The following is a 24,285-nucleotide window of genomic DNA, read 5'->3' as shown; positions in this document are numbered from 1 at the left end:
GGTCAGTCATTTTTTTTCTTTCTTTTTTTGAAATAAATCAATACTTTTATTCAGCAAGGATGTGTTAAATTGATAAAAAGTGATAGTAAAGAAGATTTATATTATTAGAAAATATTTTTTTATTTTGAATAAATGCAGTTCTTTTTAACCTTTTATTCATCAAATATATTAGGCAGCAAAACTGTTTCCAACACTCATAATAAATCAGAATATTAGAATGATTTCTAAAGGATCATGTGATATACTGGATGTCACATGTGACACCGAAGACTGGAGTAATGATGCTGAAAATTCAGCTTTGCATCACAGGAATAAATTACGTATACTCAAATAGAAAACTATTATTTTAAGTTGTAATAATATTTCACAATATTACTGTTTTTTTTTTATCAAATAAATGCAGCCTTGATAAGCATTAGAGACTTCTTTCAAAAATATAAAAAAATCTTAATGTTTCCAAACTTTTGACCTGTACTGTATATATGTATGTATGTGTATATTTTATATATTTTATATATATATATATATATATGTGCGCATATACACGCACACACACAGTATATACAGTATATATTATAATTTTATATATATAAAAATTATAATAATTGTTATTAATAAATATATAAACAAATCTTTATACTTTTCTGTACATAAAATAATATAATAAAAGTAACAAATCAGAGACTCACGAGCCAGCACGAGGAGGAAGTCTCCTATGCTGAACGCCACGGCTGCCCTCCACAAAAGCGCTGGGGGGTTTGTGGTAGACTGAGGCCAGAGTACCAATGTGGCAGATGAGCTCCTCCAGCAGGGTGGGCTCAATCAGGTCTGTCTCCTCTGAGATCAGAGGCTTCTCGGCCAGCACTACCTCTTTAGCTGCCACAGGGTCTGTAGATAACAGACGCCAGTAGATGTAGCCACGGTCACGCAGATCAGGGTTATCAGAGTCCTGCAAAATTAAAACAAGCAAAATTCAGGGAAAGTGAAACTGACCAGTTGAAAACCGAGGTGAATCATATGCCTTTTATGATGTGAGTATATAAGGAAGAGAAAATGAAGCAGTACAGGTGACTGTTCTTTTCAACAACAACAAAAAAATCATCTGAAGGACAACGTCTTATGTAAATAATGCAGAACTCCTGAGCACCAATTCATCTGTGTGATAAGATCAAGTGGAGCGCCAGAAGAGCAAAACAGCGGAGAGAGAATTAGATCTAGAGGCCATAAAATGGCACCTGGGATAAAGAAGGACATTTGGTATTCTGATAGAACCCTGGCTGCGAGTACAGCCTGTGGCACTGAACCTCAAAGTTAATAATGACAAGATGCAATCTCAGATCCCAGTCTGACAGCACAAGCTTATGGCTTCTCTGAATATTAATGAGATCACACAAATGCTCCCTAGCTCTCTTACACACAAACATTAAACTATTCTAAGTAATCAATATTTTCAGTGATTTGTCAGGCCAAATTAAAGAGCATCAAAACTGTATTTATGGTTTGAGTTTTGTGATAAAGTCTTAGCTTTCAAATTCTGTAAGTTTTGATTCATATTGAAAAAGTAACAAAGACTATTGTGGTTATTGTATGGGAGTCATGCTGACATAAAATAATGTTTAATAAAAATAAACCTGTCATAAACCTGCTGTTTGATCTAATGCAGGGTTCCAGGGCTCTGGCCAAAAAGCTCGAACCCTCCGGGACCATCAGAGTGCTCTACTGTTTAAATTGCTATGTAACACAATTATGTACATATGCATGCATAATATATTAAGAAGGAGCAGATTATGTAGTCTAACAGAGGCACAGGAGGAGGACACTAATCCTCATGGTTTTATAATCATCTTTTGTTTCCTGTGAATTTGACATTCATTTGAGACATGTTTACAAATCAAAAGTAATGTTTTCTGGTTTGATGATCCTCTTATTGTCTGCCTCTGGTTACAAAAAGCAACAATTACAGCATGCTGTTAAAAAGGATAAATGCGTCAGGGTGTTGAGTAACAACTGTGAATATCTTGTTTTCTTTGGAGTGATTCAGCAAGCCAAACGGCTTTGCTTTTGAGATGTGCAGTTTGAGGATGGCGGCAACAACACCTCCAGAGCATGCCCTTGAAGGTATGAGCAAGTATAGGTGCAGTGTCATTTTCTCACTGAAATGTGTGCTTTGATAACCGTCTGTGTGGATATTTCACCTGTGTGGCGAGACTGAGCACTTGTTGCACCAGCTCCTGGGTCTCAGTGGGTTTCTTCAAGAACAACTTCACAATAGCTGTCAGCAACTGTAGCTGCACCTGAGAGGGGAGCATGAAAAAACCTTAACAGAGACAAATCCTGTAACACTACCTCCCAAGAGGCAAGTTCATGCAAGTTCATTACAGTATTCACTAGAGTATTATGGTATGATTGTTATGATACCAAACTTTCAGAAATTCTAAACACCAATTTTCATACCACAGCAAAGTCTCCATATTCCTCTGTGAGATTTTCTTTATGCTCATAGAGGAATCTTAATACAATGCTTACATAACACAAGTCTGCTTAAAGGGTTAGATCATCCAAAAATAACAATTCTTTCATTAATTACTCGCCCTCATGTCGTTCCAAACCCGTAAGACTTTAGTTCATCTTCAGAACACAAATGAAGATTTTTAATGCAATCTGAGAGCTTTCTGTCTCTCCGTTGACAACTACGCAACTGACACTTAGACAATTCAAAAAGTTAATTAAGAGATTGTAAAACTAATCCATGAGCGGTTTAGTCCAAAAAAAGAGACACGATCGCTTTATATGATGAACAGATTGAATTTAGGCTTTTATTCACATATAAACATTCCTCAACTCGCAAATCAGTTGTGGTAAACGAAAGCTCAAGCACGTTAGCTTGGCGTGCGAGAGTAAATGAGGTTCATTCTCGTGTGTTACACTCGTGTTCTCGCACGTCAAGCAGGTTCGGTTGAGCTTCTGTTTATGTTCGCTGAGCAATGTTTACATGGTAATAAAAGCCTAAATTAAATATGTTCATCATATAAAGCGATCGAGCATCATCAGAAAATTTGGACTAAACCGCTCAATTCATGTGGATTAGTTTTACAATCTCTTTATGAACTTTTTGAAGCGTCAAATTGGTAGTTGCGTAGCTGTCCATGGAGGGACAGAAAGCTCTCAGATTTCATCACAAATATCTTCATTTGTGTTCCGAAGATGAACGAAACTCTTACTGGTTTGGAATGAGTAATTAATGACAGAATTTTCATTTTCAGGTGAACTATCCCTTTAATACAACAGAAGAAAACGCTGTTACTTATTTCATAAGCGATGAATAAATTTAATAAAGTGATTTGAAAGGCACTTCACCTGTGTGCTCTCATCATGGAAGCCTTCCAGGAAGCTCTCCAGCAGCTCATCGGCATTGTCAATCCTCTCTGCGTACTCTCCCACAATCCAGATCATGGCAGCCCGGGCCTCAGGCTCATCCAGAGAGTCGAGGTTCTCACACAGGGTGGCAATCACGCTCTCGTACCTAACAGCACAATAAAGAAGAAAGCCACAATGAAGCTGCAAAAAAGAACAAATTACATAGTGGGGGGGAGGCTGGGTTCAGTGAATCTTTATTAAATGTTTCTTCAACACATTTGAGAATGAAAGGCAGGGCTGAACAGAGGCTGTGCCAGGACAATGGACCTCTAACATCTGAATAACGAACCTTAGCCAAACAGAAATAGGATGCAGTTTTGAGAAACAGCTTCATTGGCAAAAGGGTCAGGGGAAATTGAGAAACCTACTTGTTCGGGTACTTGCGGAAGATGTCCTTGATGACCACAATAGCTTCCTGCACCACATAATTGACCTTGGTCTGAATGAGGTCAAGCAGCGTGCTGACACAACGCTCTGCTGATTGCTGTAATGAAGACAGGAGAGACCGAAAGACAGATCAGCTGATTTGCATAAATGGGATCACCCAGAAATGAACCAATTAAGCAGTTGGCTTTTGTTTCACATCAGGTTGAATCCTTTCATTAGGAGCGGTACACTTTAAAATTAAAATGAACATGATTGCCAGTGGTAACAGATTGCCAGTGTTAATTAAGTTAATAATGTTATCTTATTCAGGGTTAGGCCAGCTCACCTCTACTTTAATAGCGCAGCGGCCAATGGCTCGTACAGCTTTACGCACAAAGTCTACGTCCACTTCAGTGGCATATTCCTTCAGCTCAGCCAGCACCTACACAACCCAAACACACATATATTTAGCAGACTCTCAGAAACACATTTCAAATGTTGATGTGACACAGTGAGCTTCAAAAGTGAGTGATATTGACAAATAGGATTGAAAAAAGTTTGCCATTTCAGCTTCACAGGCTATTTCATGGCAGATACAGATTCTACACTCAATAAATACAAACATTTAATAAAATTAAAATTGAATTGAAAAAAAAATACTAAACAAGTTTACTCTATTAAAGGTTATTTAATTGTACTTGATAAAAATTAGAATGGTCCATCTTAAAAAACAAGTTTGTTCTGATAAACATCAGTCTTATGACATTGAAAATTGGGCAGATCAAAAATATGCATTTTAAAGTCCATGGAATGCTACAATTTCAACATTTTCAGAAAAACAAAAAAAATCTAAACTTATTTCATGCAGTTGCAGTACAGCTGTCATTAAAGCAAAAGAGGGACAAACCAAATACTAAAGCCCCGTTCACACACCTCACGCATCGACAAAGCGACACAATCCCATTCATTCCAATGGAGCGCTGGCGACTTCCGGCGACACGAGCGACAGTGACCGTTGGCGACAGAATGTGGGCGTGTCAAGCGACAAGAGACAAAAGTTGAAAAATTTCAACTTTATGCAAATGAGAAGCGATTTTCGCGAGCGACAACCAATAGGAAAGAAGACTTTTCAGTGGAGCTCACGTCACCGTCTCGAGTGCAGGCAAGACAGAAGAGTTCGAGGGCGATTTCACTGTTATGATTTGACTGTAACCACATACATGGATATAATAAAATGATGCATGGAAAAGAAATAGTTCGAGTGTTGTAATTTTATGGTGCAAGGTTTCAGCACTGCTGCAGTTCATTTTACAGTTTCCCCTGCATTATGTGGATTATAAGGGACAAGAAAATGGATTATTTGTCAAATTCGAATGACGTTTTAGTAACTGTTGACAGTATGAGTGAGTTTAATTTGTTGATTGATCGATCGTTATTGTAGTTAAATATTTAATGCACTGCACTGCTGTGGTTAATATAACAACACTCTCCCAACAGCATAATATTACTTTTAAATCTTTTAAGACCAATTCCTAGTCAAATTAGAATCATATCTTAGTTTAATATAACACTTGTGATGGTATTTTCTATAGATATGCTCAGACGTGCAGTCTACCAATAACATTAGAGCGACAGCACTAGGAACGCCCACAAGCGACTTCACTGTACAGAAACTAGCGACATGCAGCGACAAAATCGCTGGCGGTGTGAACGGGGCTTAAGACATTCTGCTTTCTGACATTCATGTTGATTTGTCAGGTCACTTTTCACTCAAATTGTAATGTTGATAATATAAATTGAATTAAAAAATTAATTAAACATACAACCAGAATTTACACTAGTAATCTCAGATTTTTGGACTCCACTGTATTTGGGTGGTGTAATATAAAAATGTATGAACATAAAGGATCAGGCAGAGATTATGTTTCAAATGAAGTGTAGGGGTGTGAGTGTGCGTTTTATTCACCTGAGCAATGTTGGCCTGAGACGCAAGGCGGATCATGATATCCAGCTTCTCCAGCTTGACATAGATCGGATCATTATATTTCACAAAGAATACCTTCATCTCATGCTTTAGAATTTCAGGGCTGGTAGAAACACATAAAAATATAATAATAATAATAATATAAGAATTTTTTTTTGTGCATTTAACTTTTTAAATCCCCAAACCTTCATCACTTTGTATAAACAAATGTATTTTCCTCAGCTTTGCACCTACCGTTTCTGTACGATGAGGTTGATGTTCCTCAGGGCAACATACTGCAGTTCAGGTTCAGCTGAGAGGAGCGTGACCAAGGGAGGAGCAAGTTTCTTTAGCAGAGTGCCGTAATAGTCTAGATCTTTAGGAAGCATCTCCATGAACTTCATCAGAACCTTCACGGCAGACAGCACCACGGCAGAGTTAGCGTGGGACAACCGTGGAGTTACACGCTCGCAGATACTGTGGGAGGACAGTGAGAAACATGCTTTAACAAGGCAGACTAAAATCAAATCTTTAAAGGGCAAATACATACTGGGTAGTTTCGGTTCCCTGAAATAAGGCTGGTAAAAATAATGATTTCCAATTAATTACAATCTACATTTGAAAAATCCAATTTAGATTCTTAAAATCCCTAACCGAATCAACACTGATTCAATTCTGAGTCAATTAGATTCGGATTTAGATTGGGCAATCAATGCCAATACGAAGAACTACACTGGATCGGCTTTATTAGTGAAGCTAGTGTCTATGTATTATGTAGACTTCATTAGAGAAACCATTTAGAGTCCATTACACAGGAGTGATGAAATAACATTGCCCTCTGACCTCTGTGACTCGCGGTCGTCACGGGGTGTGTAGTTGGCCAGGCAGTCGAGGATGAAGATCTGACCCCATTCAGTGCATTCATTAAGGGCTGTCAGGAGTTTATTAATGGTCTGAGGGTTCAGGTCCAGAAGGTTGCTGTTAGGATGAGATTCTGCTATCTCGGACAGAGCCGCAACTGCATTTGCTACCACCTAATGGAGGAAAAAACAAAACAAAGGCATTAAACTCAATACAGTGGTAGTGTGTGTGCACGGTCTCAAGTTTCGCACAACAAAAGCATGTAATTACACACCATGGAGACTAAGAGAGAGCTAAATGACACTGTGCAGGAGTACTGTGATGTGACAGTGATAATCGATCATGAAAACAATGATCGCCGTGACTTTAAAAAATATATTTCTTTTTTATCTTATGGGTTATTGCATTTTAGGTCTGATTGGTTAGAGTTAGGACAGCATGCCATCCAGACTGGGGAAATAAAGGGAACTATGGATTTGAAAGTGCGCAGTGATCCCTAAAATCACTTTATGAAAATACAGTTAAGTGCAAGATGTGCAGGGACAACCTGCCATATACATAACATTATAATGAGAACACTATTGTAATAGAATGTCGTGAATTCTTTGTCTTTCAGTGTTACTGTTATGGGAAGAGCGCATCCACAACGGAAGTTAAAGGAATAGTTCACCCAAAAATCATTTACTCACTCTCCGGTTGTTCCAAACCTGTATGAGTTTCTTTCTTCTGTTGAACACAAAAGATGATGTTTTAAAAATGTTGGTAACCAGACAGTTGACAGTAGCCACTGTAATGACTTCCATTATATATTTTTTTCCTACTATGGAAGTCAATGGCTACTGTCAACTGTTTGATTACTGACATTATTCAAAATATCTTCTTTTGTGTTCAACAGAAGAAAGAAACTCATACATATTATTTACCTTAGTTCAGAGAGTATTCTTAAGAATATTGCCAATATCTAACCGGCATTTAGATTTGAAATACTAAAGTTGTCCCTCACCATGGGGTTTGAGTCAGAGATCAGGTCTTTTAGGGTGTCCAGGAAGCCCTGGTCTTCCACCAGCTGGGCGTTAATGTCATGGAGCTTGGCAACACAAACTGCAGCAGTCTTCCTCACGTAGGGGTCTTCATCTTTCAGACACTTCCTCAGAGGTTCACACAGGTACTCCGTGATCTTGTCCACTCGGATGCAGCCCATGGTGCGCACAGCCAGCGCACGGATCAGAGGGTTTGGGTCCTCACAGTCCTGCAGAGGAGAACATATAACCAACACACATTACACCTAAAACACAGACATTGTCGGATACACGCTACAGTTCAAAATGTTTTTTGAAAAATGTCTCTTACCAAGGCAGCTTTAATTGATCAAATTACAGTAATGGTGTGTTAATTCTCTGCATGTTTAATCAATCAAAACGTCGCTATCTACATTTTATTCAGCTGCAGCAATAGCTGAATGTCTTTGTCCATATTTAGGGATTTCATGGAACCAGAGGTCGCGTTAACCGAAAAATTCCGTCATTGACAGAAATATACTTACATAATTAAGTTTCTAGTTCGTTTGTTTTAAATGGTCATAAAAACTTGACGGATTCATCCAAGTAAGTCCAAGTAAACATTCATTAAACATTAAAGAACAGTAAAAAAAAAAAAACATGATTATGTAATATAATGCATATATTTAGCAAAATGCTCCTCTCTAGACTTATTTTTCTTGCTGACTATCAAGTTTATGGTCAAACAAATGGTTTTTCTGAGGTATAATGTTACGTGACATTGTTTGCAACACCGATTGAGTGATTACATGAGACATGATACGGATTTCGGTAAGTTATACTGTATCTTTCAACATATTTTCTGATGTTCATTCATGTTTATTTCGTTCTGTAACGTAATATAGCAGAAGGGATGATCGCGTTCACTCACGATCCTCGACAACTGCTCAAGATGAAAACTGAGAAGTGTCTTTGTTCAACTTTCTTTTCATAATATAAATAAATGCATAGCCTATATGCTTGTCCTGTTAGTTTGTGAATAAAAATGAAAATGTAATGAAAACAGAAGCTGTTAAATGTCTTATTATCATTAAAATATGAAAATTAAAATGATGGGTAAAAGTAGATTACGACGAAAGTTTTACGACCCTGTCCGTCAAAATGACAGACAGTGCGAAAGTGTAACGCGACCTCTGCCTGGAACGTCATAAGTTTTATTACTCCAACGAGTCTCACTTGTGGACTTTCTGCACTAGTGCGCCCTCTGGCATTGGGTATGAATGGCCAAATCTGCAAGATAACGGAGGCGGAGGTCTCTCATATCCAACGACATGTTTTTACGCAGAAGTAGCAGCAGCGCGCTGTGTTCATTTTAAATATTACATTTATCGCCAATACCTGTATATTGAGACACCCCTAATTAACAGGATAACAATAGTTACGGTAATTTTTTAAATCTCATGATTATCAGTCAATACGGGTATATCGTGACACCCCTAATGCACACATTTAAGTTTTCTGCATTTGAAAGTAAAGGAATAAGTAGTAATCTATATCTATATCTCCCTTTTCAGCGCTGCGCTCGTTGTCTTTTGACTTCCGGTCTGTATTTTCATAGCGATCTTGCGTATTTATGAATGAACTCTCGTCTCGTTTTAAAATCTTCCGGGTCTACTGACATTTGTTAAGACGTCTGCTTTAAACATTACAATCCTCATGATAACTTTCGTTAACTTTACATTAAGTTAACCCACTTCAAAAGCTAATTACTCCTGGACAGCAGCGCCATTGAAATATACAGAGCGTCCGCAAAAACGGAAGTTAAAAGACAATATTCTAAAGATGGCGGCGCCCTTGTTTCTCTGGCGCATAAGGTCTATAGCCTGTGCAAATTGTATCACAATATATTAAAAATACTAATAAATGCCTTAGAATAAAACCATTTGCCGTTTCACTGATGTCTGAACCTTACCTTTACAAAGGTGTTGACTGCCATAATGGCCATGTCTGGTTGGCTCTTGGCATAATTCATCAAATACAGATAAACCAGCTTTTTCAGCTCCAGATTATCCGTCTGCATGCAGTTCACAACATCAGGAAACAGAGCACTAGGAAAAAAAATATCAAGATCAAAACTCCATAAACTCCATTCTGTTCCAAAAGAAACAGGATAATGGATGATATAGCATATAAAACATCTTGTAAAAGAATCAGACATTTATACTTCACTGTGAAAAACGCCTTGTCTTACCTGACATCTTTTCCCACTGTCATAGACGCAATGACCTTCTTCACTGCCTCCTTCTTCTTCTCTTTCTTATCACTGTTGAGCTCTGCCTTCAGCTCAAAGATCTCGCCTGAAGGGTCAGACACACAAGACCACAAACATTTATTACTTTTTTTTCATTATGCAACAAAAGAGAAGACAATGATTCAATCATAATTCTGTGTTCACTGTTTTTCTTGGCTTTGACCAAGTTACATGCGTGCGGCTCTATTTGCAGTTAAAAATACTTCTGGCACAATCATGTGCTTGCAAGTGATCCAAATAAAGCCAGAGACTCTAAATCTGATTTAGACTGCAGCACAATATTACGCAATATTAGTCCCCGCTAGTATATCATGTTCTGCAGAATAAAAAAAAGCAGAAATATGTAACAAAGTGCTAAATGTTGTTCTATTTATCAGGATTTAAATGTTTAATGACACACATTACAACAGACACACATTACATGACTTAATCTCACTGACTTAATGTGATATACTAAACAGCTTTCTTTAAAGTAAATCGGAAAACACCAGACCTTTCTTGGTAGTGGTGAAATATTTGGAGTCTGTCATCTTGGATCCCAAGCCTCGGTTCTCCTGCAGCAGAAGAGAAAGAAAGATTCATAAGCAGCCCACGAGAAAAGTGAGGAAGAGAATAAAGGGAGGTAGGATAGTGAAAAAGTGCAAGCGCAGGGGAATAAGAGGAAGTCGAGTCCCTGTCCTGCTGATACCTTCGCTGATGTTTCTTAGAGATTGTGGAGTGGGGAAAAACACATTGTTAAAGCTTCTTGTTCTCTTTCAGTCAGCAAATTATAGGCTACTCTCTGTACACAGTGATTGCCTTCTCACAGTCTCTAAATGTGCTGGGAAGAGTTTCCCATTTCCTGTTATTGCACATTAGACTCTTGCCATCACCTGAAAGGTCTTTTAATAGGAAGAGAAACATTAGGATACAACAGTATTTCATCTGATTCAGCTGGTGTGATGACAAGTTTTTTTATTTGTGTACACTACTGTTCAAAAGAGTTGGGGTCGAAGAGATTTTTTTAAATGTCTTTGAAAGAGATCTCTAATGCTCACAAAGGCTGCAAATGCAGTAAAAACAGTAAATACTGTGAAACATTATTATTAATAAAACTAAAGTAGCCTAACCTTTCTACATTTTACTCCATTACTCAAGTGTCAAATCACATGATCCATCAGAAATAATTTTAATGTTCTGATTTGGTGTTCAAGCAACATTTCTTATTATTATCAAGGTTAAAACAGTTGAGCAGTTAAATATTTTTTTGTGAAAACAGTGATTTTTTTTGTAACAATGTAAAAGTCTTTACTGACACTTTTAATCAATTTAATGCATCATTGCTGAATAAAACTAACATTCTCTTAAAAAAAATTATTTACAGCTTGTTAAACTTGTTAGCTGCCCGTTATTGGACACTTTCAATTGCGTAATTAATTAAACATGTCTGAATGCAAACAGTGCATTTCTACAGAGACACAGGTTACTAAAAAAAGGGTTCCACTACTTGTATTGGCATTAAAAAAAAAGTAACTTTAACCTCATATTTTATACTTCAATTAAAATCAACTTAAAAAATGAAATCGAGTGAAGCTTAGGATAAGCATAAGAGGACAAAAACAGCCATGAACCTGTAGCATTTACAGACATTCTTCCTTCCCTATAACTTTTTATAGTATATGACTGCTGCTACAATTAAGAGGCTGTAGAATTATGATCTGTGTGCCTGAATGACTCGTGTAACCCTGCTGACCATTTACATGCAAACTGTATTATGATCAGCCATGAAATACAGGACTTATCTGTTAATGTTCACACCAGTCTAAGGCCTTTGAAGACAGAACTCAGACAGAATAAAGTAGTAAGGCAACATTACAGTCCACTGACTCTCGACATGCATAAGTCATTGTTCAAGGGCAGCTGTGGTATTTCATTACAAAAACATACAAAATAACCACAATTTCATTACACCCCTTAGAAACAATTACCATGTAACCAGAGTTTTTTATTTTATTTTATTTTTTATAATATAATAAGCAAGGACACAATAAATGTATCAAAAGTGACATTAAAGACATTTAGAGTATAATGCTACAAAATATCTAAAAACATTATAATGTTGCTTAGTATTCCTGTTGCAAATAAATACTGTTCTTTTGAACTTTCCATTAATCCAAGAACAAAATGTTTCTTGAACACCAAATCCGCATATCAAAATGATTTCTGAAGGATCATGTGACACTGAAGACTGGAGTAATGATGCTGAAAATTCAGGTTAGCCATCGATGGAATAAATTACATTTTAAAATACAGTATAATCAAATAGAAAACAGTTATTTTGAAACTATTTTCTGAAAGCTTTAAAAATTGTACGAAGAGCACATGAATTAACTACACTTTTTTTTGATAAATAAGCAAAAAACTAGTTTTTTTTTCTAAAACTAAACCAACTAAGTTAACCAGTGTTAGTTGGACTCATAAATTGATACCGCCGCGTAAACAAGAATAGGAACAATAGCCATTTTCTATAACTTAACGTTAATTTACTTGCTAATCTACAGCCATTCCAGCAGGTTCTCATTTAAACGAAAATAATAATCTATCTCGTCAACCTGTGAGGAGGAGTCCCACTCCCAGCTAGTGCAGTACAGATAAAGTAGCTGTCAACTGTCAAAGAGCTGCTTTAACGTTACACTACTAAACGACTGTTAACGTGAAGCAGGGCCTGGTCGTAAATGATTATTACCAACAATCGCAACATCACAACTGGTTAAAAGTACGTGGCACAGCGGTGACTGCAGCAGGTGACAGACACACTAATCTCGACCGCAGTCAGTGTAGGTAAAGCCACAGAGCTAACTAGAAAACCCCATTTATTTCGTCCCGAATCTGACATTCTCAAACTCATTTAAACCCAAATCTATCAACTGGTATTTCTTCTAATCCTTAGAGCGAAATAGGCCGTCACTCACACATAGCTGACTTGCCCACTCCATTTTTGGCGGATGAATGAACCTGCTCGCGGAGATGTAGAGAGTCGATGGATGAGCTAGCTAAATGCTAACGGCTCGCGAGCTGAAGCTTCATGACCTTATATAATCAGGGCTTATGAGAGCGCACAGTAAGCCTTTAATCTAGCGTGCTGTATTACCGAACCAACCAAGCAGCGCACAAATCCATAGATAAGTGGAAACGACTCGCCGTACCTTGGTAAAACCGAGAAATGCTCCTTACCGAAGTGAAGTGAGTGTGTACAAGTCGGCCTTCTTCCTTCCCTCCCACCTTACATGTTTTGTCATATGATTCACACTTCCGTCTTCCGCCTTCATGGAGAAGAGTTTTCTCATGTTACACTCTTTGCCGATTGCAGTAAAATTACAGTAAAATCTCAAATGGTTTACAGGTTTAATTCACTTACTATACTATACTATACGGATTTTGTCATGATATAGTTGTATGAGGTAATATTACATCTGATACTCCATAGGCAATATAATAGAGGGTGCAAAATTTGCTGGAGGTTATTCTGTAATATTTTCTTCACATAACAATATCGTTACCAATGTTTTTTCATTTTTTATTTCAATGTCAAGTTTAACAAATGTATTTTATCTTGAATATAAATGTACATTTTCAAATGCACCGTTTTTTGTCATTCAAACCTGTTCTCTTGTTCAAAATATTGAATGTTCTCTAAATGATCTTAGTAAAGTCAATATATATATATATATATATATAGAGAGAGAGAGAGAGAGAGAGAGAGAGAGAGAGAGAGAGAGAGATAGATAGATAGATAGATAGATAGATAGATAGATAGATAGATAGATAGATAGATAGATAGATAGATAGATAGATAGAAATGGAAGACAAGCACAATACAAGTAATTTCATCCAAAACATTTTTATTACAAGAATTAAATTAACAGCAATTGGTTTTCAAGGAACAGTGGAATGTTGGTCTTGCAATATTGCTATTCAACACAGACAAATTCCACAATGTCAAGACCTTACATTTCATTGTCATCATTAAAGAAAAACAATCAGCCAAAATAATTGCAATTTAAGAGTAAATCCATAGACATTCAAATTTCAAATCATCCAACAGCCTTTTCATTTATTGAAACCAGAGCATGACATACTGTAGATTCAACATGCATTTTGTAAATCACATCATATTTGTGTAATGCAAATCAGATGGTTCTGCTCAAGTAAATAAAATATGTGAATCTACATGCCTTTTTAGTTCTGATGTCAATAATGAATAAAGAAAAACAGAACCCATCCATGCAATAAATTATTTTAAAAATGTCTATATGTGATTAGAAACGCATAACAAATGTAAATCACAGAAAAGAAACATCTTTCTGTCATTTTTTTTCTTGGAAAGAAAAACAGAATAAATACGATTGGAGTTCAAAATCAGTTTACTGTACACATGTATGACAGTTAATGGTTAGATATTGTAAAGATAACTGGATCTGTAGTGTGTATATGTGACTAAAATGAGAATTAGGCACAGCAACCATTAACGTAATCTGAAAGACCGCAGAAAGCTCTACTGTCCTTATTTGTACTTAGGTATGACATTAATTTGAACAAAGTCCTAAAGTGTCACAGCAGACATTTAAATGCCAATAAACATAGAAGCAATGTGCAGTGCTGTATTGTATATTGCAGATTTTTGTGGAGTGTCAATGGCCATGCTAACAGTAATATGGTTGCAGTCCTTTAGGCAAAACATGAACACTGAAATCCATTCCCATTAACAGCTCCCTCACTTTTCCTGACCCATTTTTGATTCATTGAAACAACAAACATCAGATAATCTCTCAATGAAACACTTGAGCTCATAAACGCACGGCAGTATAAAGCCTCCAAAAGAGAACATGCCAAAAGTAAACAATTCATCCATTCATTCAGAAACATACAACATCGTCCCTTTATGATAGTACAGTTCACCCCCAACCAAATCACCAAGGCCTAATAACTTACTCATTTAATATAAATAAACAATCCAATGCCAAAGCAATATGTGCGTGTTGTAATTCATTTGACTGAACTCATTTAAAGGGATGATTCACCCAAAAATGAAAATTCTGTTACTATACTTAGCCTCAAGTTGTTCCAAACTCGTATGACAGAAGATATTGACAGTTGACAGGCCCCACTGACTTTCACAGTATAGGAAAAAAATACTGTAGATGTCAATGGGGTCCATCAACTGTTTGGTTACCAACATTCTTCAAAACATCTTCTTTTGTGTTCAGCAGAAGAAAGAAATTCATATAGTTTTGGAACAACTTGAGGGTGAAGAAATGATGACAGAATATTCATTCTGTACACATCTGACTTAACAGTCAAAGCATTCCACCACTTGGTGGCGCCACAGAACTTTAAAAGAAATGTAGTGTCTAATGATGATTACAGTGGAAAATATCACTACTTCATAAACAGCTTTGGACTCCATATAGCTTTCATAATAAAAGGGCCACAATAAAAATGATTTCCATTTTCTAGTTTGTAGTGATTTCCATGTTTTGAGAAACATCCTATTGATATTTAATATGGCACTATCTTCCATTAAGTGTCCTTCATTTCTCACTTGTAGATAACAAATCAAGCAATTACTTTAATTTAAACTAAGACTTCAAACAGAAGAATGCTGATAAAGCAGGATCTTGTTGTTACCATTACCCTCACGTGTGATTGTCACAGTTAACAATGGGCCAAAACACAGGATCCAACACACATTCTCTACCTCACACACCGATATTTCCACCCAGATACATACACACAACATCCCTTCATCTCTACTTCACAAACACAACTTCTCATACTTACTTTAAGGCAAGGAAATTTGTCAAGGCAACATTCAATAGCAACATTGCATAGCTAAGGCAGAATTAAAATACTGAAATAAACAGCATGTTTTATACATTAGTATTAAATTCAATTAATAATTATATTTACATTACACTACCCCAAATTTCAGCAAATGAACATATATTACATATAAACCTTTACATTAACCATATTAGTATGTACAAAACATAATACACAAATACAACATTTGCTTGTCTGCCAAGGTGATGTTAAGTAGATAGCGTCCTCTCGTAAACGTTTCTGAGAGATCCTCAAAATGATGAAACAAATTGATATTCCATTCTATTTAGCCTGGGCTAAAAACAGTACAGTCATTTAATTGTATTTCCAATTTGGATTCCACATGGAAGTATGTTCAAAGCATCATTTAGGTGCTTGCCTTGCACACAAAATTACCCTAAAATGATTCTACCATCATCTTATTTGCTCTACGGGTTATACAGCTCTTATTCTCCAGTATACAGTACACTGTATGTTACAATTCCCTGATTAAAATGTTGATACTTTGTTCCAATCCTAACAAATGAAAACTGAACTAAACCAGCTAAAATTAGTCCTCATGGAACAAATTCAAAAACAGGTAATGAGGACATGGATGTATGGAGGAACATTAAAACCTAGAGATCCCATAAAGGGAAATATACTAATTTTCTTTCCCAAACAGAAAACTCGAAGGAGGAAAAAAGACGACTCAATGAACGAAATCAAACTCTCTGAATTACTTCAGAACAGGATATGTTTGTCCAAGACGTCAAGAATGGCATTGGTAATGTACTTAGCCCCTTTAGGACAAATGTATATCTCCAGTGAATTGACAGTAAGGATTCCTGCTACATGTTGTACACCAGTCAGATGTGTAATGTCTCTGTCTTACAAATGTGCTTTTTTTGCAACTCCTCTCTCTACTCTGACTGTAAAGCTGTATATGCTGAGCAAAGGAACACAGACCAAGGCTTGCGTACATTGTCATCATTCACTACATCCAGGCCTCATTGTCTAGGCTGGACTCTGAAGAGTAGGCACACTCTCTAGAGCCCATAGCCGGGGATCGCTGCTGGGGTTGGATGAGGTCCGCAAAGGCCTGGTGCAGAGCTTTGTGTGAGGGTTGGTTAGTGTTTAAACGTGGGGACTGTGGTGGGGTCTGGAGGGGAGACGAGTTGGCAGGAGACTGCTGACAATGATTTCTGTATTGTAAAGGTGTAGGGATGCGTGACGGGCTGTTCTCAGGTCTGTTGTCAGTGCGAGGTCTTATCCTTGGCCGCAGCTTGAGCTTGTAGATGGATGGCACTCTCTCTGTCTTCTTTTGACCCTTCTTGGCACGGAGGACGACTGTGTCATCCGCATCCCCATTGGCCAGTGGTAGAGGAGAAGTGCAGGAGCCTTCAGATGGAGGCTCACTCATGCTCAAGCACATGGAGGAGCTTTCACTGGAGGAGTCCTGGTAGGAACAGTCATCTAGAGGTGGTGGAGGGGAGGGAAATGACTCAGGAAGAGTCTGGACAGCATTGTCATATGGTAGATCTTGGTGATGTTCACTTTGTGGCATGTTTCCCTCCACCCCAACCCATTCCACCAGGTCCTGCTGGCTCTCCATTGGCACCTCAGTCAAAGGGAGGCTTCCATTGATGTCTTGGGGGAGGCACACTGATCTGGATAGGCCTGGATTTGAGGCCTCTCCTTCCTCTGTGGAGCTGGAGATGGCAGGGAGCTTACGGAGACCACCTTTACTACCCCATCGCCCTCCCTCCAGGAATCCTCCATTGGGGAGGCCTCCATGAATCTGGTTATGGAGAAGGATGGGTGGGTCCTCGAGTGCACAGGCACGATGATTAGTCCGTTTAGACTCTCGCAAATCAGGCAGAACTCCCACCTTACCTCCGACATTAAGAGAAGATGTTGAAGAGTTAGACGAAGAGTAAGCAGAGTCTGTAACGTTAGTGTCACCTGTGGTTGGGAGTACCCCTAAACCTTGATGGGAGACAGGGAGCTGTAGTGACCTCATTTCCCTTCCAGCGGACTCTTTACCCTGCCCAGTCTTGACTTGTTGCGTGTTGGCTAGGAACTCTGCCTCAAAGCTACGATACAGATCTTGCTCCCTTTGAGGGTCCAGACTTGGTAGCAGGTGTAAACCAAACATACTCTTGTCCTCCTGGCTCTCCTGCAGCTGGTTGTAGGGATTTGGCCTACTTCTTTGGTCTCTCCCTGTGGATCGTGCATTGTGAGCTGATCGAGGGGAACGTGGAGGGTGGAGAGGATTTGATCGTGGAGAAGAATGTGGAGAGCGCCGCCCTGGCTGTGTGACCGGGGGAAGCAACTTCCGGCTCCCAGAGGAAGGAGACCGAGGGGCAGGGGGACGTGGTGTTACCATCCCCTTTTTCGCAGGACTTCCGTTGGCACAGCCTTTAACGGGTGAGTTTGAGGCAGAGGAGGATGTTTGTCTTCTGGGCATACTTCCACTTATTCTTGAGGATGTTGCGGGCATATGCTTGGGTCTCAGTTCCTCTCTCCGATCTATGGAAAGCAGCTGAGGGTCTCTGCGGCGAGGTGATGATCCGGGACTGACTTCACCCAATCGGCCTCTAGGTGTCTTTCCCTGACTGAGGGAGCGTGGAGCTTGGAGCCTCCGTGGACCTTCAGGCCCCAGTGATCTGCCTCTTTCTGTGCGGGGTGTTCGATGTACCTCTGCCGGGCCCTGTGGTGGACTAGGTTTAAGAATTGAGGTGGACTGCGGTGCTGGGCGCTCTCTGGAAGCACTACGGGCACGGGTCTGAGGGGCTCTCAGGGCTGAAATCTGTGCTCCTGCTCCAGGACGCTCAATAGCGTGTTTGCCCTCCTTACGGTTCACCAGCAGCACCACCTCATCTCCATGAGCATGCCGTGTACCCAGAGAGAAGCGACTTCCTCCTGTGCTTCCTCCTCCACCTTTAGAAGAGGCTGTAGAAGAGTCACTATCTCCTGAAAGTCTGCGAGTCGTAAGAAGAGATTCCTTATTCCTGTGTGTAAGAGAAAAGAGAGAAAGATAGAGATGGATATCGCGATGTATGAGATTACACATAAAACCAAGCCAGGATTCTCAGATAGGTAACTGCCAGACATTTCTGAATTTTTTTGTCACATATACAACACCGTTCAAAAGTTTGGGGTCGATAAGATTACCAAGTAAAATAACTGTTTTCTATTTTTTATATATTAAAATGCAATTATTCCTGTGATGGTAAAGCTGAAATTTCAGCAGCCGTTATTCCAGTCTATGGTGTCACATGATCCTTCAGAAATTATTCTGATGGGCTGATTCTTTGATTTGATTATCAATGTTGAAAACAGTTGTGTTGCTTAATATTTTTGTGAAAACCTTGATACATGTTTTCAGGATTATTTGAATATGATGTTTAAAAGAACAGCTTTTATTCGAAATATAATTTTTTGGTAACAATATAACAGCCTTTTGACAACATGGGGAATCTCTATGAAGCGTGCGGAGAGCTGAATGCAGCCATTTCTTTGGAATTAAGTAAACCATCAAAGAGGGAGGGAGTGAGAGGGATACCCATTATCTGGCTTTATGAAATACGTACACTCTTGAACTACTACTGAAGTTTTAAGAATAAAACTGACATTGTCACTCTTTCATTTAACCCTAAAGAATGTCTTATGTATACAGAGCCAAAACACACACGCACAAAAAAAACCCAGAGCCTGCATATGAACAAAATGTACTGCTTTAAAATCAATACTTAAACTTCACTACAAGAACTTCCAAATCCTAAATTACACTTTAGAATAGTGAAATATTTTAAGTGCTACCCAACCCTATTCTTCCGTTATTTGATTTTATTCAAATACACAGTCTTATTTAGACAAGAAAGTAAAAACTGCACATCCTGACAGCCTGGCTCTGTAATGTGACCTGCATAAACCTGTTGTGCTGACCTGTTTCTGCCATGACAGACCTAGGGGCTGAGATTATCCTAATCTTCAGTAATCCAGCCTGTCTCACCTGCAGCTCCGGGAGTGCAAGTGTTAAAGTGTGCTGCTCTGATGGCCTGCATCATTAGTCAGCCTAAGGAAACCGAGGCACACAGCCAAGGTAAACCAGCAAGCTGTTCGCGGTGCAGTTATACAATGCCCTCGCTGCAAACATTGACGCACAAGTATTCCCCACCATCTAATGAAAATGATAAACCTTTTACAACTTCAGGATGTTTAAGAGTAGTTTTTTTCTTTAGTCTAAGAGTGCAGTAATGCATGGCATGGAGTTTACACAGTATTGTTTAAACACATTTTCATATGTATAAATGTCCCTTTGCTCTGGAAACAATGACAAAAATGTTTTTCATTTGTCCAAGACCATGTTATCCTTTGCATAATTAGGCAGAGAGCACAGAGGCTCTGTGAAATTGTATACAAAAATTCTAACACAAGGGGGAGTCACAAACCAGACGAGAAGAGGATAGATGTCAGGGCAATGTCACCTGGGATTAATTCAAATCTGCTTGCAATAATCTGTGTGTGTGTGTGTCTGTGTGTGTGTCTGTGTGTCTGTGTGTGTGTGTGTGTGTGTGTGTGTGTGTGTGTGTGTGTGTGTGTGTGTGTGTGTGTGTGTGTGTGTGTGTGTGTGTGTATTTGTTTGTGTGCATGTGCACTGTTGCCTTAAGATGCAACTCACTCTGGAGGTACAGTGCACAGAGTGCTATAATTTGTGTTGAGTTAACTAGGTCAGTGTGAGCAAATGGCAGACACCCGAAGGGATCTACACAGACAAAACAACTATACAAACACGCAATCATGCATGTGTCCCAGACATAACGCTTCAAGATTGCACACTTTCCATAGCCATACACACATATAGTGGTTCTGTGAATGCTTTTCTTTTGTTTTCTTTTCTTTTTCTTTTTCTTTTTTTAATTATCTGTACTTTTCATCAGTATTCATATTTCTTTCTGTATGGAGAAGGTAATGGCTTTGGCTTAGCAAAAAATAAAAAAATTAAATTATTATCAGTAAGCAAATATTTTAATATGAAACATACTCTCTTTTCAAAGTCCATTCTTAAAATCTATATTTACAATATATATGATTTGTTTTAAGTATTGTTTACAAGATATGTGATGTGTACACTTATATCCAAAGACTTTTTTTTCTAAAATAAAAAAAACACTTTCATTTTCTTTTTCTAGGTGCCTTTGTTTCCAGTGTGACTTTTGGGTACTTTTCTATTTGAGGTACTTTCCTAAGTGATATGATATAATCCCGATATGATTGTAAAGCGCTTTGGGTGTACAGTAGTACATATGAAAGCGCTATATAAATGCCTCATTCATTCATTAATTCAAGTGCCGTAAACATGCACACATTCACACTGTGTGCTAAACACCCAAACACACCTGCACTGACCTGAGAGGATTAAAGTGGCGAGGTTCTGATCTGTCTCGTGGTGGTCGAGGCAGCAGTGTTGTGGGTCGCAGTGTGTTAGTTTCCATCTCTACAGGCACAGCTGCATGGTGCGACCTGCCAGGCCGTGATGGAGAGGAATTCGCTGTGGCACCCAACGCAGGGTCCAAAGAGCGCCTGTCGGGTGTTTTGTAGGGCGCCATGCCCTCATTGCGCCAGTGAGGTCCTGGGCTTGTGGAGCGGGAAGAATGAGTGCTGGAGCTCTTACTGTGAGGACCCTGGCAACTAGCTTTAGCCTGCTGATACCGGTGAGCTGTTGAGGTCAAAGAAAGGCATCAGACGGCTCTTTTAATATTCACAAGAAAATGATGATGTATTTGAACATGTATTTTTAACAACTTTAAACCTAATACTGATGTAAATGGGAATTTCACAATGTGGTTACTCACTTAAATGACTGCATTCTCATGAAAAGGCTTTTTATGTCTTGTACAGCACCATTAAAAAAAATATTCTAAAGATATTACTTTTATTATGCAAGGATGCATTAAATTGATACAGTAAAGAAATGTGTGCTACAAAATATTTCCATTTCAAATAAATGCTATTCTTTCGAACTCTCTAAAAAAAAGTTTCAAGGTTTCCACAAACATATCAAGGAGCTCAACTGGTTTCAACATTGATAATAATACAAAACGTTTCTTGAACGCCAGATCATCAAATTAGAATGATTTCTGAAGGATCATGTGACACTGAAGACTGGACTAATGGCTTCTGAAAATACAGCTCTGCCATCACAGGAATAAATGACATTTTAAAATATATTAAAATAGAAAATAGTTACTTTAAATTGTAATAATATTTCACAATTATTGTTTGTTATTTACTGTACTATGTTTGATCAAATAAATGTAGCCTTGGTGAGCATAAGATACCTTTTTTTAAAGGTAGTGTATATTTTGAATGTTTTTCAGTAGTTGCATGGCAATATATGACAGAGCAGCTATTATCAATCTGTTGTAAAAGTCCACTAACAGACTAAGTTACACTATTAGTGTTGAGCACTTAAATGAAGGAACTAACCTTTATTAACAAAAAACACAAGAAACAAAAACTTGTATAACTTGAATGTATGATACTGTAAGAATGTAAATAACCAGATACAAGAAACACATGTAGCATTGTTTTAAAATTCTAAGAAGTCTCAAGCTTAGAGACAGGAAATGACACACACACACAAGTGGTGATCTCACCAAATGCGGCACAGCGACAGGGATCGTGCTTGTCGAGGTAATGCTCCAGTGTGTCCCAACCTCCACCCACACGCACCATCACATGAGTCCGTAACACCTACACACAGAGAGAGAGAGAGAGAGAGAGAGAGAGAGAGAGAGAGAGAGAGGTTAACATCTTTCACATATTCTAATGTGTGTGTGTGTGTGTGTGTGTGTGTGTGTGTGTGTGTGTGTGTGTGTGTGTGTGTGTGTGTGCCCTTGTTTATAATACATTGTGGGGACCAAATGTCCCCATAAGAATAGTAAAACCTGAGATCACCTACATTGTGGGGACCAGCCAGCGGTCCCAACTTTTCAAAAGGCTTATAAATCACACAGGATGAGTTGTTTTGAGAAAGTAAAAATGCAGAATGTTTCCTGTGATGGGTAGGTTTAGGGGTAGGGTTAGTGTAAGGGGACAGAATATACAGTTTGTACGGTATAAAAACAATTACGTCTATGGAGAGTCCCCACAAAGATAGCGAACCAGACTGTGTGTGTGTGTGTGTGTGTGTGTGTGTGTGTGTGTGTGTGTGTGTGTGTGTGTGTGTGAAATAGATGAGCAAAGAAATGCAAAAAAAACTTAAAACAAATATTCATGATTATTGAACTAGAAATATGTAGCTGGTTAAAGGTTCCAGATTGAAGAGTGATTGTTAAATGGTAGATCCCAGAAGTTTTGCCAAATGGAAAATTACAAAACAGATGTACGAAAATATTACAACTTAAAGCTTTGAAACAAAACCATCACAGTGTAAACTTTAAAGGCATCAAATAATTTGTTATTCAGTACAATAAAATAATCAGTAGAGGATCTGCAAGGAACTGAACGTACATAATTCACTTGATTCATTCATTAATCGTATGTATCTTTGTAATATACAGAGCTGTAAACCAAGAACTAAGATGTAAAGTCGCTTTTTACATATTGTGAAGAAAATTTCAGTGGTGCTTGTCCATGTAAAAGTTGCTTCCTCAAAGAGTGTTCTGAGCAGTTGCTAGGGTGATGCTAGTTTGTTGCTAGGGTGTTTTGGGTGGTTTCATACTGGCTCAAGTCAAAAAAATTATATGGGACTTTTTTACCTTTTTTATTGTCTACCCTGCAAAATGCACAAGCCTGATAACTTAACACTTTATTTTACAGTGTCCTTGTTACATGTTACATCTAGTTAGTATAGTAATAACTATAAATTATGCATAATTACATGCAACTAACTCTAAACCACCCCTAATCCTAACCCTATAGAATGGGCAATCTTCAAACACCACTAATAACACAGGTGGGACAACATAAGAGTCAGTTGATTAATATAAGATCAACCCCCAGTGTCCTATAGCACTATATAACAGAGCTGTCTCCACCTAACCGGTCTCCATCGCCTTCATTATCATCACAACACACAATGACAGAGCTGGAGAGAGAACAAAAAGACATCACGCACCGACACACACTCTCCCTCATTCAACCCCCTTACGGCTGGTATTCAGAGAGAGGGGAATGGAGGAGATTTAGCATAGAAACAGGCCTCCTTTTTTTCTGAACTCTTCTCTGATAAACAGAGAGAAATGTAGGTAAGAGACAGCCATTGATTCCTTTATCAAGAAACGCTCAGTCAGGAAAATGCTCCTTTTCTTATTTTCACTGTTGATTGTGTACTTTGAGCCTGTTGCATCAAAGCTCTTGATAGATTTAGCATTGCTAAACTCCATCTGCTGAGCACATGGTAAGGAATAATCATGTGATGAGGGTCTGTGTGCCGTTGCTATGAAAAGAAAGCACATCTGCTGGCTGGCACAATGCCCACCCGCACAGACGTACACTCATTTTTACAAAGATTGAAA

General features: G+C 38.4%; 2 protein-coding genes across 10 annotated transcripts in view; both read right to left on the bottom strand.

The window, feature by feature from the left end:
* ap1b1 (adaptor related protein complex 1 subunit beta 1) overlaps window positions 1–13,222 on the bottom strand; it is a 31,593-nt gene extending 18,371 nt beyond the window's left edge. For 3 of the 9 annotated variants that reach the window (XM_084413549.1, XM_084413550.1, XM_084413547.1), the window contains exons 1-13: window positions 13,130–13,222; window positions 10,410–10,470; window positions 9,857–9,962; window positions 9,578–9,713; window positions 7,611–7,856; window positions 6,590–6,780; window positions 6,002–6,223; window positions 5,750–5,870; window positions 4,130–4,225; window positions 3,786–3,901; window positions 3,358–3,523; window positions 2,196–2,294; window positions 690–949 (exon numbers count right to left, since the gene is read on the bottom strand). In XM_084413549.1, the coding sequence (XP_084269675.1) occupies window positions 690–949; window positions 2,196–2,294; window positions 3,358–3,523; window positions 3,786–3,901; window positions 4,130–4,225; window positions 5,750–5,870; window positions 6,002–6,223; window positions 6,590–6,780; window positions 7,611–7,856; window positions 9,578–9,713; window positions 9,857–9,962; window positions 10,410–10,446 (1,796 nt within the window). In that variant the 5' untranslated portion in view covers window positions 10,447–10,470; window positions 13,130–13,222. Of the gene's footprint in view, window positions 1–689; window positions 950–2,195; window positions 2,295–3,357; window positions 3,524–3,785; window positions 3,902–4,129; window positions 4,226–5,749; window positions 5,871–6,001; window positions 6,224–6,589; window positions 6,781–7,610; window positions 7,857–9,577; window positions 9,714–9,856; window positions 9,963–10,409; window positions 10,471–12,867 lie in introns of all 9 variants that reach the window. The other 6 variants (XM_084413545.1, XM_084413544.1, XM_084413551.1 and 3 more) reach the window with 5 other exon arrangements.
* A 566-nt stretch (window positions 13,223–13,788) lies between these two features.
* Window positions 13,789–24,285, bottom strand: part of gas2l1 (growth arrest-specific 2 like 1) — a 32,818-nt gene continuing 22,321 nt past the window's right edge. Inside the window, exons 3-5 of the mRNA XM_084412998.1 lie at window positions 22,423–22,519; window positions 21,173–21,482; window positions 13,789–18,771 (exon numbers count right to left, since the gene is read on the bottom strand). Coding sequence (XP_084269124.1) covers window positions 16,755–18,771; window positions 21,173–21,482; window positions 22,423–22,519 — 2,424 coding nt within the window. The 3' untranslated portion in view covers window positions 13,789–16,754. The remainder of the gene's footprint in view (window positions 18,772–21,172; window positions 21,483–22,422; window positions 22,520–24,285) is intronic.

Source organism: Rutilus rutilus, assembly GCF_951802725.1.
Source record: "Rutilus rutilus genome assembly, chromosome: 7".
NCBI classification, from domain to species: Eukaryota; Metazoa; Chordata; class Actinopteri; order Cypriniformes; family Leuciscidae; genus Rutilus; species Rutilus rutilus.
Note: the sequence above shows the minus strand (reverse complement) of the source record. Positions and strands in the feature narration are given on the sequence as shown.